Source organism: Capricornis sumatraensis, chromosome 7, assembly GCF_032405125.1.
Source record: "Capricornis sumatraensis isolate serow.1 chromosome 7, serow.2, whole genome shotgun sequence".
Lineage (NCBI taxonomy): Eukaryota > Metazoa > Chordata > Mammalia > Artiodactyla > Bovidae > Capricornis > Capricornis sumatraensis.
Genome location: NC_091075.1, coordinates 32,801,983 through 32,817,735, shown reverse-complemented (window position 1 = coordinate 32,817,735; position 15,753 = coordinate 32,801,983). Strand labels below are relative to the sequence as shown.

Genomic DNA, 15,753 nt, shown 5'->3' with positions numbered 1-15,753 from the left:
AGGTCAGTTTTCATTTCAGGCCCAAAGAAAGGCAATGCCAAAGAATGTTCAGACTACCACACAATCACACTCATCTCGCATGCTAGTAAAGTAATCCTCAAAATTCTCCAACCCAGGCTTCAGCAATACAAGAACCATGAACTTCCAGATGTTCAAGCTGGTTTTAGAAAAGGCAGAGGAACAAGAGATCAAATTTTCAACATCCACTGGATCATTGAAAAAGCAAGAGAGTTCCAAAAAACATCTATTTCTGCTTTATTGACTATGCCAAAGCCTTTGACTGTGTGGATCACAATAAACTATAGAAAATTCTGAAAGAGATGGGAATATCAGACTACCTGACCTGACTCTTGAGAAACCTGTATGCAGGTCAAGAAGCAACAGTTAGAACTGGACATGGAACAACTGGTTCCAAATATAAAAAGGAGCACATCAAGGCTGTATATTGTCACCCTGCTTATTTAACTTATATGCAGAGTACATCATGAGAAGCTCTGGGCTGGATGAAGCACAAGCTGGAATCAAGATCTCTGGGAGAAATATCAATAATTTCAGATATGCAGATGATACCACCCTTATGGCAGAAAGGGAAGAAGAACTAAAGACCCTCTTGATGAAAGTGAAAGAGGAGAGTGAAAAAGTTAGCTTAAAGCTCCACATTCAGAAAACTAAAATCATGGCATTTGGTCCCACCACTTCATGGCAAATAGATTGGGAAACAATAGAAACAGCGGCTAACTTTATTTTGGGGGGAGTCCAAAATCACTGCAGATGGTGACTGCAGCCATGAAATTAAAATACGCTTACTCCTTGGAAGGAAAGTTATGACCAACCTAGACAGCATATTTAAAAAGCAGAGACATTGCTTTGCTAACAAATGTCTGTCTAGTCAAGGCTGTTGTTTTCCCAGTGGTCATGTATGGATGTGAGATTTGGACTGTGAAGAAAGCTGAGCACCAAAGAATTGATGCTTTTAAACTGTGGTGTTGGAGAAGACTCTTGAGAGTCTCTTGAACTGCAAGAAGATCCAACCAGTCCATCCTAAAGGCGGTCAGTCCTGAGTGTTCATTGCAAGGACTGATAGTGAAGCTGAAACTCCAATACTTTTGGCCACCTGATGTGAAGAGCTGACTCGTTTGAAAAGACCCTGATGCTGGGAAAGATTGAAGGCAGGAGGAGAAGGGGACGACAGAAGATGAGATGGCTGGATGCCATCACTGACTCAATGGACATGAGTTTGGGTGGACTCCGGGAGTTGGTGATGGACAGGGAGGCCTGGCGTTCCGCAATCCATGGGGTCGCAAAGAGTCAGACATGACTGAGTGACTGAAATGAACTGAACTAATATCAAATACCTTGGTTAAATAAAAAATTAAATATTAAAAATATCTAAAAGTTTTGCTTTATCTAAACCAAATCTGTGAATATTTTGTTTTTCAGATTTAATTTGGATGTTTGAATTTGTATTGATGGTATAACCATATACATGTTCTCAAATTTTCCTTCCAAGTAGATTTTCATAGAGAAGACCAAATATTCTGATGTGATTATAATTTGATTTTTTTCTCTATTTTTCACATACGGAAAGATATATTATTATTTTGAGGCCCTTTTCTGTAGGGAAAGCTATGAAATAGAAATAATGGTTTCAGACTAAAATATTTGAAGAACATTTTTCCTATGATCAAATTTAAAGTTTTATCTCTTAATCCTGAAGTTTTTTATTTCAATCTTTCTATTTTATTTTAGCTTATTCACCTAATTCTCAGTTATACAAAGACATATAAATCATCAAGTTTACAATTGAATTAGACCCATATTGAGCTGAATCGGACTTGCTTGAAAAGATATTTTCAGAGATACAAATTATCACAATATATTCTGTAAAAGTATCCACTTATTTTAGTTAAGTACATGTGCTCTATAGCCAAAGTTTTGGTCTCAAAATTCAGCTCTGCTCTGAGGATGAAATATGTAAAAAGGATTCAGAAGAATATCTAGCCACTGAAAGTGAAAGTTGCTCAGTCATGTTCGACTCTTTGTGACCCCAAGGCTTCGCCAGGCCAGAATACTGGAGGAGGTAGCCTTTCCCTTCTCCAGGGGATTTTCCCAACTCAGGGATTGAACCCAGGCTTCCCACATTTCAGGCAGATTCTTTACCTGCTGAGCCACCAGGGAAGCCCAAGAATACTGGAGTGGGTGGACTATCCCTTCTCCAGGGGATCTTCCCAACCTAGGAATTGAACCTTGGTCTCCTGCACTGCAGGCAGATTCTTTACCTGCTGAGCTATGAGGGAAGCCCATATAGCTACTGTTGCTGCTAAGTCACTTCAGTCGTGTCCGACTCTGTGCAGCCCCATAGACGGCAGCCCACCGGGCTCCCCGTCCCTGGGATTCTCCAGGCAAGAACACTGGAGTGGGTTGCCATTTCCTTCTCCAATGCATGAAAGGGAAAAGTGAAAGTGAAGTCGCTCAGTCGTGTCTGACTCTTCGAGACCCCATGGACTGCAAGCCCACCAGGCTCCTCCTACTAGTATTTTATAAGTAAGAATTATTACTCATAATTTAAATATTTTTGAAAGACATTTGATCCTGGAGAAGGAAATGACAACCCACTCCAGTATTTTTGCCTGGGAAATGCCATGGACAGAGGAGCCTCGAGGGCTATAGACCGCGGGGTCACAGAGTCTCAGTGACTAAACAACAACCTGTACAAAAAAAAAAAAAAAAAGACGTTTGTTATGTATATATAACAAATGTATGTGGCAATGTTATGTGTATTAACACAATGTTTCTATAATTATAACAATTTGTATAAACAATGCGTATTAATGTATATGTCAGTGTTATGTATAATAATGTATATAAAAATCATTACTCTTAATTTCAGTTTATTATAGAAGCGTTAGTTGGTCTACTGCTGCTAAGTTGCTTCAGTCGTGTCCGGCTCTGTGCGACCCCATAGACGGCAGCCCACCAGGCTCCCCGTCCCTGGGATTCTCCAGGCAAGAACACTGGAGTGGGTCAGTCATGTCCAATTTTTTTCCACCCCACGGACTGTTGCCCACCAGGCTCCTCTGTCCATGGGATTCTCCAGGCAAGAATACTGGAGTGGGTAGCCATTCCCTTCTCCAGGGTTGAACCTGGGTCTCCAGCACTGCAGGCAGATTCTTTACCAACTGAGCCACTAGGAAAGCCTTTAATATAAATGTAAAATGTTTTCAGAAAAGAATTTAAAAGTACAAAAGTGAATATGAGTAAAATAAAATTATAGAGAGTTTCACTACTCAGAGGTAACCATTGATAGCATTCACATCTAGACTTTTTCTGTAAATTTTAAAATGTAAATTTAATGTCTAAGGTAATAATGCTCAAGTAAAAATGGATGGATTTTGTTATCAAAAAACTACAGTTATTTTGTTAAAGTTTTTAAATTGTGAGAAGGAGCAGGCATCAATCTTTGGCTAAAGAATAATTTAAAAATATGCTGTCATATGAAATAATGAGATTATGAAAATATTTAAAGATTCCATTTTCACATCTCATAGATTAAAAAAATACATCTTGTTCGCTTTCTTCGTTAGTTAACCTTTTCACAGCTGGCAGAAAATGGCTTTGAGGAATTTCCTAGAATTAGTTTAATGAAATTAAATGCCAATAAATGTATGCACATTACATGCTGACTGAATTTGATGTGATGTGTACTACATCTTCGGTAGAATTAAGTATAGTTTTGGTTTATGTTATTGATCCATATTTGTTTCCTCATATGTTTCTATATCTTAAAAATAATTCTAAGCTATAATCAGATTTTTGATGAGTTGATTCATCATTCTTAGTACAGCATCTCTTACACTTTGGCTAGGAATGACATGCCTTAATACATTCCACTATGACTACACATGTGGATATCTTCCAATGAAAATATTACTTTCTTTGCTTTTCCCAGAGTATGTAAATGAATTTTAAAAACGTTTAGTAGAGGTACTGTCTTTTGGGTGGAGAGATTTTACTGTAAATAAAGTTTGTTAGAGATTTTCCCCAAGGATCTCTCCAATCCAAATACCATTTGCTTAAATAACCTTATTTGTACACTAGTCTTGTTAATAATTATGTCTTCATAGCTCTACCATTGATGGAGCGACACATGGAAAAGCCTGAGAAATTCTAAACCCAGATAATGTGAAAAACTACTTAATGGCTAAGTAAAGATTACATTGGTGGATTGGGACAAAACTATACTTAAAGAAATTGAGATTTATAAACCAATTAAATTTAAATTAATTTGAGGCTAATATAAGCTTATATTTTATGGTGAACTTGGTCAATTCATGTAGTTTTATAAAAACATATATGAGTTGCCTTATTCTCCCTGCTGCTGCTAAGTCACCTCAGTCATCTCCGACTCTGTGCTACCTCATAGACAGCAGCCCACCAGACTCCTCCATCCATGGGAGTTTCCAGGCAAGAGTACTGGAGTGGGTTGCCATTGTCTTCTCTGCTTATTCTCACTATGTATATATTAAATGTTCTCTAAAAATCTGAAATTTAGAAAATTTAAAGAAAAAAATTAACAGCCTCATAATCCCATCTCCTAAAGATAACCAATGTGTATACTTTACTATATATACATAGATAAGATCTTGATTTAATAAGTATTTTATTTGTGATAAATAATTGTGATTGTTACTAGCTCTTTTACTGATTACAAAATTGACAATATACAAATAAAATATTAATTTCCAGATTTTAAGTGACTGTGAGTCCTCACACATTTTAATCTAATGGGAATGCTTCTGAAAAACAGAAAATGCCTAATTCAAAAAGTCATCAATTAAATCCCAAAACCAAATCTAGTATTTTCCCCCAAATGAGTTTGCTTTTAAAATCACTTATATCAGCAGAATATGGGACATGGTAAATGGTCAAGAAATAAGCATGCATAGCATTTTAATGATTTATCCAGGGTGAGTGATGATAAAAATCACCAGCAAGATATCAATCAGGACCCTGAGAAAAAACAGATTGCACCCTCAATGGTATTTAATTTAAAATAATTTAACAAAGGGGCTCTGTTTAGAGGTGTAAACATACTGTATTCTCCAAAAATGACCTAATATATTTTATAAATAAAATCTAAATTTTCTTTCTTCACATTTTCCTTAACTTTTTTAGTATAAAACTGTGAGATGTTTATACATGGATAGCTGACCATTTTAAAATTTCTCTCTTTTTGGTTTCCTAACACACTGCGTTTTAATTGTTTTTACATGAATGTAAATTTGGAAACAGGGAAATGAATAAGGTCTTGCCTCCCAGGCTGGGGAGATTGCTTTCTTGGCACTACCAACTAATTGGGAAGCTATGCTCCAGGCCCATTTCTTACTTTCTTGACTTTCTTCAAATAATGTTTTCTTCAGACACCAAGTTTCTTTTGTTGTTGTTCTTTTTAATTCTGGCTGCATAGGATCTTGGTTGCGCTATGTGGGCTCTCTTAGTTGCAGCACGCAGGATTAGTTGCTCTGTGGCACATGGGATCTTACTTCCCTGGGGCTGCTGCTGCTGCTGAGTTGCTTCAGTCGTGTCCGGCTCTGTGCGACCCCATAGACGGCAGCCCACCAGGCTCCGCCGTCCCTGGGATTCTCCAGGCAAGAACACTGGAGTGGGTTGCCATTTTCTTCTCCAATGCATGAAAGTGAAAAGTGAAAGCAAAGTCGCTCAGTCCTGTCCGACTTTTCGCGACTCCATGCCAGGGATCAAGCCTGCACCGCCTGCCTTGGATGGCAGATTCTTAACCACTGGACCATCAGGGACATCCCCAGACATGAAGTTTTTTCAGTGATTGACCTACATGTTTTTTTCTCATTTATCTCCAAATCACATATTGGTTTATCTTTCTGACTACTCCAGACTCCTCAAAGAAATGATTTTCTCTGGGCAAAACCTCAGACTAGCTAAACCTGGATCTGATCATGAGGACTATTCCTCCCCTTTTGAAATCTCAAACTTGGAGTTCTTGAGTACTTTTTTTAGTATCCTTACTATCTATTCTTCTTACTGATACCCCTCACTGACCAATTGGATCTTTTTTGCTTACTTCAAATTGTCAGTGAAATGCATAGTCACTTCACAAACTTGGCCACTCTTCCTTCATTAATCAGTAAGTTATTAATACTATCCCCCCCCCCCCCTCCCGAACCCAGACTTGAAACTTGGGAGCTATTTTTAAAAAGTTTAAACTTCTTTATAACATCTTCCTCAAGCACACGTTTACTCAGTTACCTAAGCTTCATGGACATTAGGGTTCTTAGAGTCCTTCTCATCCATTAACTTCTTTCCACTCTCTGTGGCTGTTTTAGTTCTGGCCCTTCTCCCAGGACTCTGTAGTAAGCTTTAGAATGACAGTATGCCTCTCTCCCTAGATTACCAAATGTTTCTTTAGGTATTAGAATAGTTAATACTTCTTCTCCATCCCAGATTTTAAACATTAAATACTCATACCTATGAGTGTTTATTTACCTTTCAGAACTAGGACTTAGAAGATATTGACTTAGAGTAATATAGGAACTTTTTAAATACTGGCACTTTATAGTTTATTGGGTGTAACTGTAAAAACTCATCATGGCCATGCCATCTTGTAATTTAAAGTTTCTGTTATTTTTGAAGTACTGCAAGAGGAATTCTGAGTCATATATTGGATAGTTAAAATGTTAGAGCAAACATTTATACATGGAGGTAAATACTGTGTTGAGATGGAATAGTCTTAAAAACTCTTCCTGCTAAATTAATCTTTTGATCTAATTTCCTTTTCTAATTTTAGCTTTTTGTGTACTGGTTTTGAAAGAGTGAGGCTGTTAATAAGGGGTTTTTTTTTGTGTGTGTGGTGAGTGCTTTGTTGCTTAGCCCATAGTGTTAATGCGGTTAAGGACATTGGTCTGATTTCCCAATGGTTCAGTAATCTTCCTGTAGTCTGTAGTCACGGACTGTCCTCCAAACCAGGACCAACCATTCCATAGACATTAGTCATGAGGGGGGCAGAAAAGGGGAATCAGGATGGCTCAGTGTCAATTCATTCTAAAACAAATTAAGGCACATGCCCTACCAGACGCATGGTTCAGAAGTTTTGCCTTCTCTTATTTAAAAGTAATTCAGCCTTTATTCAGGGCTTCCCAGGTGGCGCTACCATAATTTGCTACAGATTACGCCTCTGTGGCCCTCAACAGTATTAGTTGCTACAGTTTTCCATCTTCTTTCTCTGGTCTTTAAGTTGGATGGTTTACTGAATTTACTGAGATGCAGTGTGTTGAGATGAAAAGGATGTAGTTTTTCCAGTCAGACCCCTCTGCTCTACTTCTATCACTAATTAGTTGCGTGCCCTTGGTTAAATTTCTGAATCTCCAACTTTCTATTTCTTTCTTTGAAAAAAATAACTATATGGTTGTAAGAATTAAATAATATACATAACTCAAGAAATAGTATATGCATAATAAATGCTAAAGTTCTCTATTTATCTTTTGTGATACATAAAATCTAATCAGCTAGGAAAGTTTTATATGGTTATCAGTTATTTAACACTTTCTTGGTGCCAAGCATGCCATATATATATATATATATATATATATGTGTAGTTTATATATGTGTGTATGTAGTTTATATATATAATACTTATATGTAGTTATATATATATAATCTCTACTTCTCATGATAACTTCAAAAGGTAATTTATAATTATTTCTTTTAAATGAAGAAACTGAGATGAGTTGCTATCTGGGGTGCATAGTTATCACCAAAGCACAGTTTACAGTAAATTGTGGGTATAGAGATATTTCTAGGGAAGTGATTTTTAAGTATTATAGTTGAATGACTACCTAGATATGGAAAAAAAAAAAATCCAGGTAATTATTTCACAAAAAATTTTTTGTTTGTGAAAAAAGCAGACTCTTGGGGCCCATTGGCAAGGATCCTGGGTCTGGAGGCCAGGAAGTTAACAGTTTTAACAAGCTGCCTGTGCCATTTTGATGCAGTTGGCACTTTGGAGAACACTTGGATAAATATCAGCCTATGTATTCTACTTGAATTTGGTTCATTTCCCCAACACCCCAGACTTTAAACTGTGGCAGGAGGAAGAGGATTCAGAGGTAGGCTATCATCCATGGGCTAACACTGATTTGCATAGGTAGGTAACACTCCCAGCTCTTCACCACCTCAAGATGCTTATCTTCTAGCGATTCCTCTACACATTGTCTGCATTTCCTGATGTCTTTAGTCAACCTGGTTTCATTCAGGATCAAATTAATTGTATTAGCAGCAAACAGATGAGGAGGAGCAGAGAGAGGACCCTTACAGGGTAATTCTAGCCATTGCCCTGTGGAAGTGTTACCAGCTGCAATCTCTTGAAACCTCAGTTTTCTTGACTATAAATGGGATGACATTTGTCTTATAAAGTTAGAAGAATTATTAAGTGTAGTAAGAGTTATTACATTAAGTGTAGTAAAAATTTTTACACTGCCTAGCGTATGGGAGGTGTTTGTAAGTGGCAGCTATTGTTACTATTTATTTCTTTATATATTTTGGGAGGGAGATGTCAAACATGACAACAAATATTAAAGCACTCTGTAAACCAGTTCACACTAGGAAACCCTTCCCTCCACTATAATCTTTCAGAGAATGTGATGAAAACTATGGACTAGTGCTGTCCAATGAAAATATAATAATGTCAGTCAACATTGGTAATGCAAAATATCTTAGTATCCACATTAAAAAACAGCAAAATTAAGTTTAATTGTATGTTTAACAAATATAAAAATTTTACTTCAACATGTAATCAACATAAAATTATTAATGACATTTTATATTATCTTTGTCATAATAAGTCTTCAAAATCCATTTCCATTGTAGCACAATTTGGACACGACGTTTTCAGTGATAAAGAGAAATGTACTCCTATCCAAACACTAAAGTTGTTTTTAACGGAGGCATGTTACCCTACTTCAGTTTTTAAATTTAAATTAAACTTACATAAAACAAAAAATTCAGTGCTTCAGTCGCAGTAAATAAATTTCAAATGTTCAGTAGCTACAAGTGATAACTGGTTACCGGTTTGGACAGAGCAGTTTGGGGTGTTCTCTAGAATTTTGTTTGCACTTCTTGGGGACCCACGGACTCCATCAGCCTTGCTTTATAAGTCCCATGGTTAAGAACTGTCCTTTTCACATGTTATAAGCCAATTTACAGTTCAAAACAAGCCTGAAAGTTACTTTCTCTTATGTTCACTGAACGTTATTCAAATTTGCTCATGAATAAATCCCTTGGGCTAAATCAAGCACCTTTATAGAAACTGGAATGTGGACTATTGATCTGGACTTAGAAAAAATAAGCTGAGGTTATAATGGTTGAACCACCTTCGGCCGCTGCTCTTTAACACGGTCTTCTGGTTTGATTAGAGGATTTAACTTCTAGGCATTAAAGTTGCTGATTTTCCCTTTCCTAACAGGTCAACTTTAAAGTCTTCACTTCTCCGGGCACATAAAGCTTGTTCAAAAAACCAGGCGGTGGCCGCTGAGCTTGCATAGATAGGGATTTATCCAAAGCCCTCTCCTATTTTTAGCCAAAAGCAACTGCTTGCCAATTCAGTTTCTGCAGAGAAAAAAGCATCCACGACAAAACAAACAGGCAGAGCGGACCTTTGTCAGGTACTGCTCAAAACCCCCTAAGACTAGTCCCATCGAAACTCCGTACTGCAATTGTCTTTCCGCAGCAGCTTCGGCTCGCTGCAGTTAGCCCCCGCGCTAGGTTCACCCGCAGCCTTCTCTCAGCTCGCCGCAGCCCTGCGGGTCCGGGGCGTGGCCAGGAGAGGAGGGGGCGTGCCCTGGCTCGGGGGCGGGGCCGGTGTGTGTGTGCGTGTGTGTGTGTGTGTGTGTGTGTGTGTGTGTGTGTGCGCGCGCGCGCGTGTATGTGTGTTGCGGCTGGCGGGGTGGGGGCGGGATCCAGGAGGCGGAAGTTCCCGCGGGCCGTGGGGAAGGCACAAGCACCGCGAGTCACTTGTCAGCGCTCGTCTGATTCGGAGGCATCGCGGCGCCGGACCGGAGGTGAGTGGCCGCCTTCATGGGATGCGCGTCTCGGAACCCGGGTAGGGAGGAGGGAAAGAAGGAATCGCCGTGCACTGAGAGCATGGCGAGAAGTCCTGCTTAGGGAGAGACGGTGGTGCGCCTAGCGCTGGGAATCTTCTCAGGTGTTTGCTGGACGCGGATCTGCGGAGGTGGAGAGTGGCGTGGGAAGAGGACTACCAGGGAAACGGCGGCGCGGAAGCGGGCTCCAGGCCAGAGAACGGGCACTGGACCCGGGACGGGCTGGGACTAGGACGGCTGAGGCAGGGGCTCAGGAGTCGGGCGAGGGCGGGCCACCATCCGGGTGCCGAGCGCCTTTGGGCACACACCTTAGAGTCTGGGGATACTCGCGTCCTGCGCAGTCTCCTGGAGGTGTGGAGAGGAAGCGGGGCTAACTTTTATTTGCGCTCACTCTACTGAGAAGCATTTATTTCACACTCCCCGCTCCGCCCCCCCCTCAACATTTAGGATTGTGTAACCTGTTAAGGGAATAAAGTTTGTTTAATAAACAGATATGAGTCCAGAAGTTAAAGCTTGTTTAAAAAACAGATCTGTCGTAAACGCCGGAGTTATTAATGCTTGCGTACTTGTTGGGGCTTTTTTAGGCTGTGCCTCTAATTCGTTTGACAATAAGTGGAAAAAGGAAGGGCGTATGGATAGGGCAGAGCTTGGAAAGAAAATTGGTGGCTGCGCTGGGCAGGGCAGGTCTAGGGTGTGATCGCCAGATCCTATCCCAAGTCCGCCTTCCTGACCACGAGGACATTGGAACCCGCCTGCCTCGGAAACAGCCGGCTCGGGAACCTTATTTGGCAAACAGGGCTAGACGTGAACCTCTTTACTGGAAAACTGTCTCGTCGGCTACTTTCATCCGCTGCTTGTGGCTTTAATTCTTCCACCCTACCTCCATAGTCTCTCATTCTGGGGAAGAAAAGAATCTTAAGATACATCTTTAATTTCAGACCCAACTCTGAGCAGTTCATCACGAATTCTTCTTTCCAGTCTTCCCATCCACTGAAGAAATTAGAAGTGTGGGAAATACCAAGCTTCCTTGAGTGAAGACATTGTTTGGACTTTCCCTAAAAGAAAATCCAACACTATACAGAAGTTCCAACATTTTCTACTTATTTGAAGGAAGAAAGGCTGCTCAATATTTCCTGCCTCCTTGGTAATTTAGGAAGAGTTTGGGCACTAATAACCAGACCTGGAAAAGGCCAACAATATAACTGTTGCTTTGATTTCTGACTATTTCAAGTCACATGAAACTAGCAAAGGGAGGGAAACGGCACTGACTGGAAATGAACTGACACTGGCTCTATAGTGTGGCTGTGAACTTGCCAGTTCTAGAGATTTTAATAACAAATGAGGGAAAGCAGGAAAGGAACTCCCAAGTAAAGAGAGTTACAGGTACATGAGTTAATATATGAATTAAATACATTTTCTTGTAGGGAACAATGGGATTAGGAAAGTTGAGCCTAACTTTCACGTTCTTCTTTTGATGAAAAGTTAAAGATTAAAAAAGAAGGATGGGCATATTGCCTGTGAAATATCTGTTGGCTTTATACCCTTTTGATAAATATTGTGTGCCATCATCCAAATAGTCCTTCTCTACAAGTTCTCAGAAACGCTTTTATTATAGGGAGAAAGCAATTAAATTATGTATATGGGGTGGTTTAGTCCCTAAGTCCTGTCGTGTCCCGCTCTTGAGACCCTATGGATTGTGGCTCCTTATTGCCTCCTTCATGTTCATTTTTCACCTGTATCTAATAGTTTGATGTCTGGTTTGGCCTTTTCATCGTTTTGTTGCCTAGTAGTTCAGTGAACTGCTATGCCTGGGGAGAAGCTTTCTCTTTTTTTTCTGGTAGATGTAGTGCAGATTTTCACTGAATTTTCTTTAAGAACTTAGACTTATTTGAAAAATTTGCCTCATTTTCCCTATAGGAGAAGATGGAATCTGCCTGCTTTTAATACACCCAGTTGTTCAAATATCTATATTTGCCACTATTAATTGATGTGATGAAGTAGAAATTTTGAATATGTTAAAAAATGAAATATTTTAGGACAGGTAATGATTTGGTTAAACAACACAGATTTTTCCAAGGAAGTGGGTCTTAAGCAGCTTTTTTTTTTTAAGTGTGGTTTGAAATTATTTATTGTTATATTATTAATATTTTAAAGAAAATCATACATTTCTTAGTATTACATTTTAGAAAATCCCTATTCCTCCTAATTTCTCCCACATAATCACCATAACAACCAATACCAAGCTCTGGATAATGCTTTTTTTCCTTTAGTTTTTCTTTGTTATATAAAAGTACATGGTACCATGAGAGTCATGTTGAGCTCCCTTCGAGCAAAACATACAAAAAAGAAAGGATTGAAGCACTGATTCTTTTCTAAAGCTCTAATTCCCTTTCAGGCAATAAGATTAACCCTATATTCCTACCATGTTTAGTCAATCTTATACACTGTGTGGTAAATGCTCACTCCACTTTGCCTGATGAGGTGTGTATGTAAAACAAAAAGCAGGTTCTGACTCAAATATCACTGTGCTAGAATATTGCCACCCACTCCAGTACTCTTGCCTGGAAAATGCTGTGGATAGAGGAGTCTGGCAGGCTACACACAGTCCATTGGATTGCAAAAGAGTTGGACATGACTTAGCAATTGCCTGTCTGAAGGAAAAGTGAATAATTTAAGTGTGGAAAATACCATGTTCCTATATGAGAAAATGCAAGTTGTGGTTTATGACTAGAGAAAATAGTTTTTATGCATCAGGAAACAACTTCTCATTTTAAAGAATTTATTGTTTGGAAAGCATGAATGAGAGTCTACCATTTGCAGTTCTCTTCATATGTTAAAATAACTTAGAATTTAGGTAAGTGAAATGGACTCTTGCCAATTACAGGCAAAGAGGTTGGGGAAAATCATTTTGAATTAAACCTGAAATACAGTTTTGTTCTTTTTTTCATATAAAACAAAGTATTGTAAGGTACCTTGAATTAAAGTTTGTATGCAGGAAGCCACAAATTGTATTCTAGCAAGTTGTAAGACTGATCAAATGTCTAGAAATATACTCTGATATGGAATTTTTAGACTATGGAAATTGGCATAAGTTTAGAGATTGCATATTAGCTCATAGATTCCTTTTCCTAGACTGAAATGAGAACTTAATATAAACTTACTCTGCATATCCCCTCTTCCCCCCTAAACAAAATACTGAGGGTAATTTAGTTGGGTTTATATTCAATACATTTAAATATGTAATAGCTTTTCAGGTAAACATCTTTGTTAACCATCTGATTTTCTTTCAGTTTCTTTCACTTTGAGGGATTGGATTTTGCGTCATTAGAACCATGAGCAACTACAATGTGTCCTTGGTTGGCCCAGCTCCCTGGGGTTTCCGGCTGCAAGGTGGCAAGGATTTCAACATGCCTTTGACAATCTCAAGTGTAAGCAAACTTTACAGATTTTGTTGTAGATGTTCACTCAGTGCATAATCGTAGAAACATCAGGGCTGAGTTGTTGAAATCTCTGAATGTCCTGTGCTCTACTTAATAGAATTGCTTATGGAATATGATCTGAGCAGATTTAGTTAATTGTAGTAAAGGGTCCGCTGGGGAAAGAAATTGGATAATTGATTTCAATCAAGCATATTTTCCTCCCTCTTAATACAAACAATGGAAAGCGTTTAACTGGGGGACAGACTCCAAATCTTTGAACTGTCACTGATCTGGACCTTAGATTCTTCATATGTAATAGAAGGTTTTAACTGTGGGATGTTCACTGTGGGATGTTGCTTTCAGCTCTAAAAGCTGTTTATTAGAAACTGTTGATCAGTTTTGGGTAAAATAACTGTTTTGGTGTTATTTCCTCAACTTGTTCTCTGATGAAGGTGATAGCCTACAGTAAAATGGCCAAAAGCTACTTACCTTTGAAGAGGAAATGAAGGGCTTGAATCTCCAACTATTGGGTTGGCCAAAATTTTCGTCGGGGGTTTTCCATAAGATGGTACAGAATAGATAGTCAATCTTTAAATCATTGAGATTTGACTGTTTACCTCATTATGGATTTAGTTTGAATATATTCTCTCTATATATTTTAAAGATACGTTTCATGATACTAATGATACTTATGAGGGGAGCAGTAATAGCTTTCATTTATTGAGGCTGGACTGGGTATCAGGCACTATTTCACTTTCATCTCCAACTAGGTAATGCTTGCTATTAATTAGTTGTATGACATTTAAAGGATTTTTTGTATATTCAAATAAATATGAATATCTGTTCCATTTTTACTTGCATAGTAGCATAATGTACACACTGTTCCACACATTCCTTTTTTTCTCAACAGCTTACCGTGGAGAATTTTCCTGATTAGTATGTAGAGTTTTTCATCTTATTTTAACAGATGTGTAGAATTCTTTTGTAGGGAAGTATCATTTATTCAGGCACTCCCCTATTGAAGTGCATTTGTACTGTTTCTAGTATTACTTTTACAAGTAATGCTGCAGTGGATATCATATATACATGAGTCAGTGGATATCGTATATACTTGATTATATATGTAATTTTTGATAGGTTGTGCCAATATGCACTTTTGTGCAATACATGAAAAAAACCTATCCCCTAAACAACATTACCAGCAAACTTTTGGACTTTTGCCAAGTTCTTTACCTTCCTCGTCTTAGGTAATTCTCACACCAGGCTGTGACATAGTGGTATTATTCTCATTATATAGAACTGTGCTGTGAGCTCCCATGGCTAATGTGGAAGAGCTGGCTTTCAAGCACGTATACTCTGCTGCCTGCTCAATAAGCTTTATCATAAATTTAGGTAGATTCTTTCTCTAGTTAGATATTTAGAGGGTTACCTTTTGGTTTAATTATATATGTACTTGTGTATAAATATATATATATACACACACTGCTTCTTACAGTATTATATACTACTTGATTTTGAAAGATTGAAAATAAGTTTGTAGCACTTATGTATCTCAATTAAAATGCTTAATCCAGTTTACTAATGAAGTTTTCCTTGTTTTGGGGCTTTTAATTTTTAAATAGCTATCTTTATCTCTAAATTCCATCTTGATTTCAGCTACTCAGGTTTTACAAGGAAACACATGTATGTAATCCAGTCTGCAAGTTTTAAGGTTTGCATGATTGGATGAAATTTTAACTGTAAAACATCCTTGTGAAAATGTGTCTTGTGATTTATTCCTGGTTGAGGAGAGCAGTGTCTTTTTGCCTCCTACCAAAGAGCTATTATGCAGAAAGGAACAATATTTGAATATTGTCTTTTTTCACATTGTTAACATCATTTTATATTACTTTTGAATATCCTCACTTGTGATAATGGACTAAAGAAAACTGTGGTTTAAATACTCCTATTTTTCGCTAAAAAAAAAATCCAGAGACAAATGAACACCTAATGGAACATACTTTGTTGTTTGATTATGGAAATGCAAATGGAGTATGTAGATATTGTGGTGCCATACCTTTAAAACAGTTGTCTGTGCTTGTTTTCTGGCCGGCAGTCTGAGCTCCATGTTGTGATGCTGATATAACAGAACACTGTGTACATACATATGTGCCCTCTCTTGGCACAGAAGAAATGCTTTCCTGGTGTAGACAGAGTGCTAATTAAAG

General features: G+C 38.3%; 1 protein-coding gene across 3 annotated transcripts in view; it reads left to right on the top strand.

Moving 5' to 3' along the window:
* The first annotated feature begins 10,024 nt into the window (after positions 1-10,024).
* Positions 10,025-15,753, top strand: part of PDLIM5 (PDZ and LIM domain 5) — a 235,525-nt gene continuing 229,796 nt past the window's right edge. For all 3 annotated transcript variants that reach the window (XM_068975732.1, XM_068975731.1, XM_068975730.1), the window contains exons 1-2: positions 10,025-10,088; positions 13,418-13,555. In XM_068975732.1, coding sequence (XP_068831833.1) covers positions 13,460-13,555 — 96 coding nt within the window. In that variant the 5' untranslated portion in view covers positions 10,025-10,088; positions 13,418-13,459. The remainder of the gene's footprint in view (positions 10,089-13,417; positions 13,556-15,753) is intronic.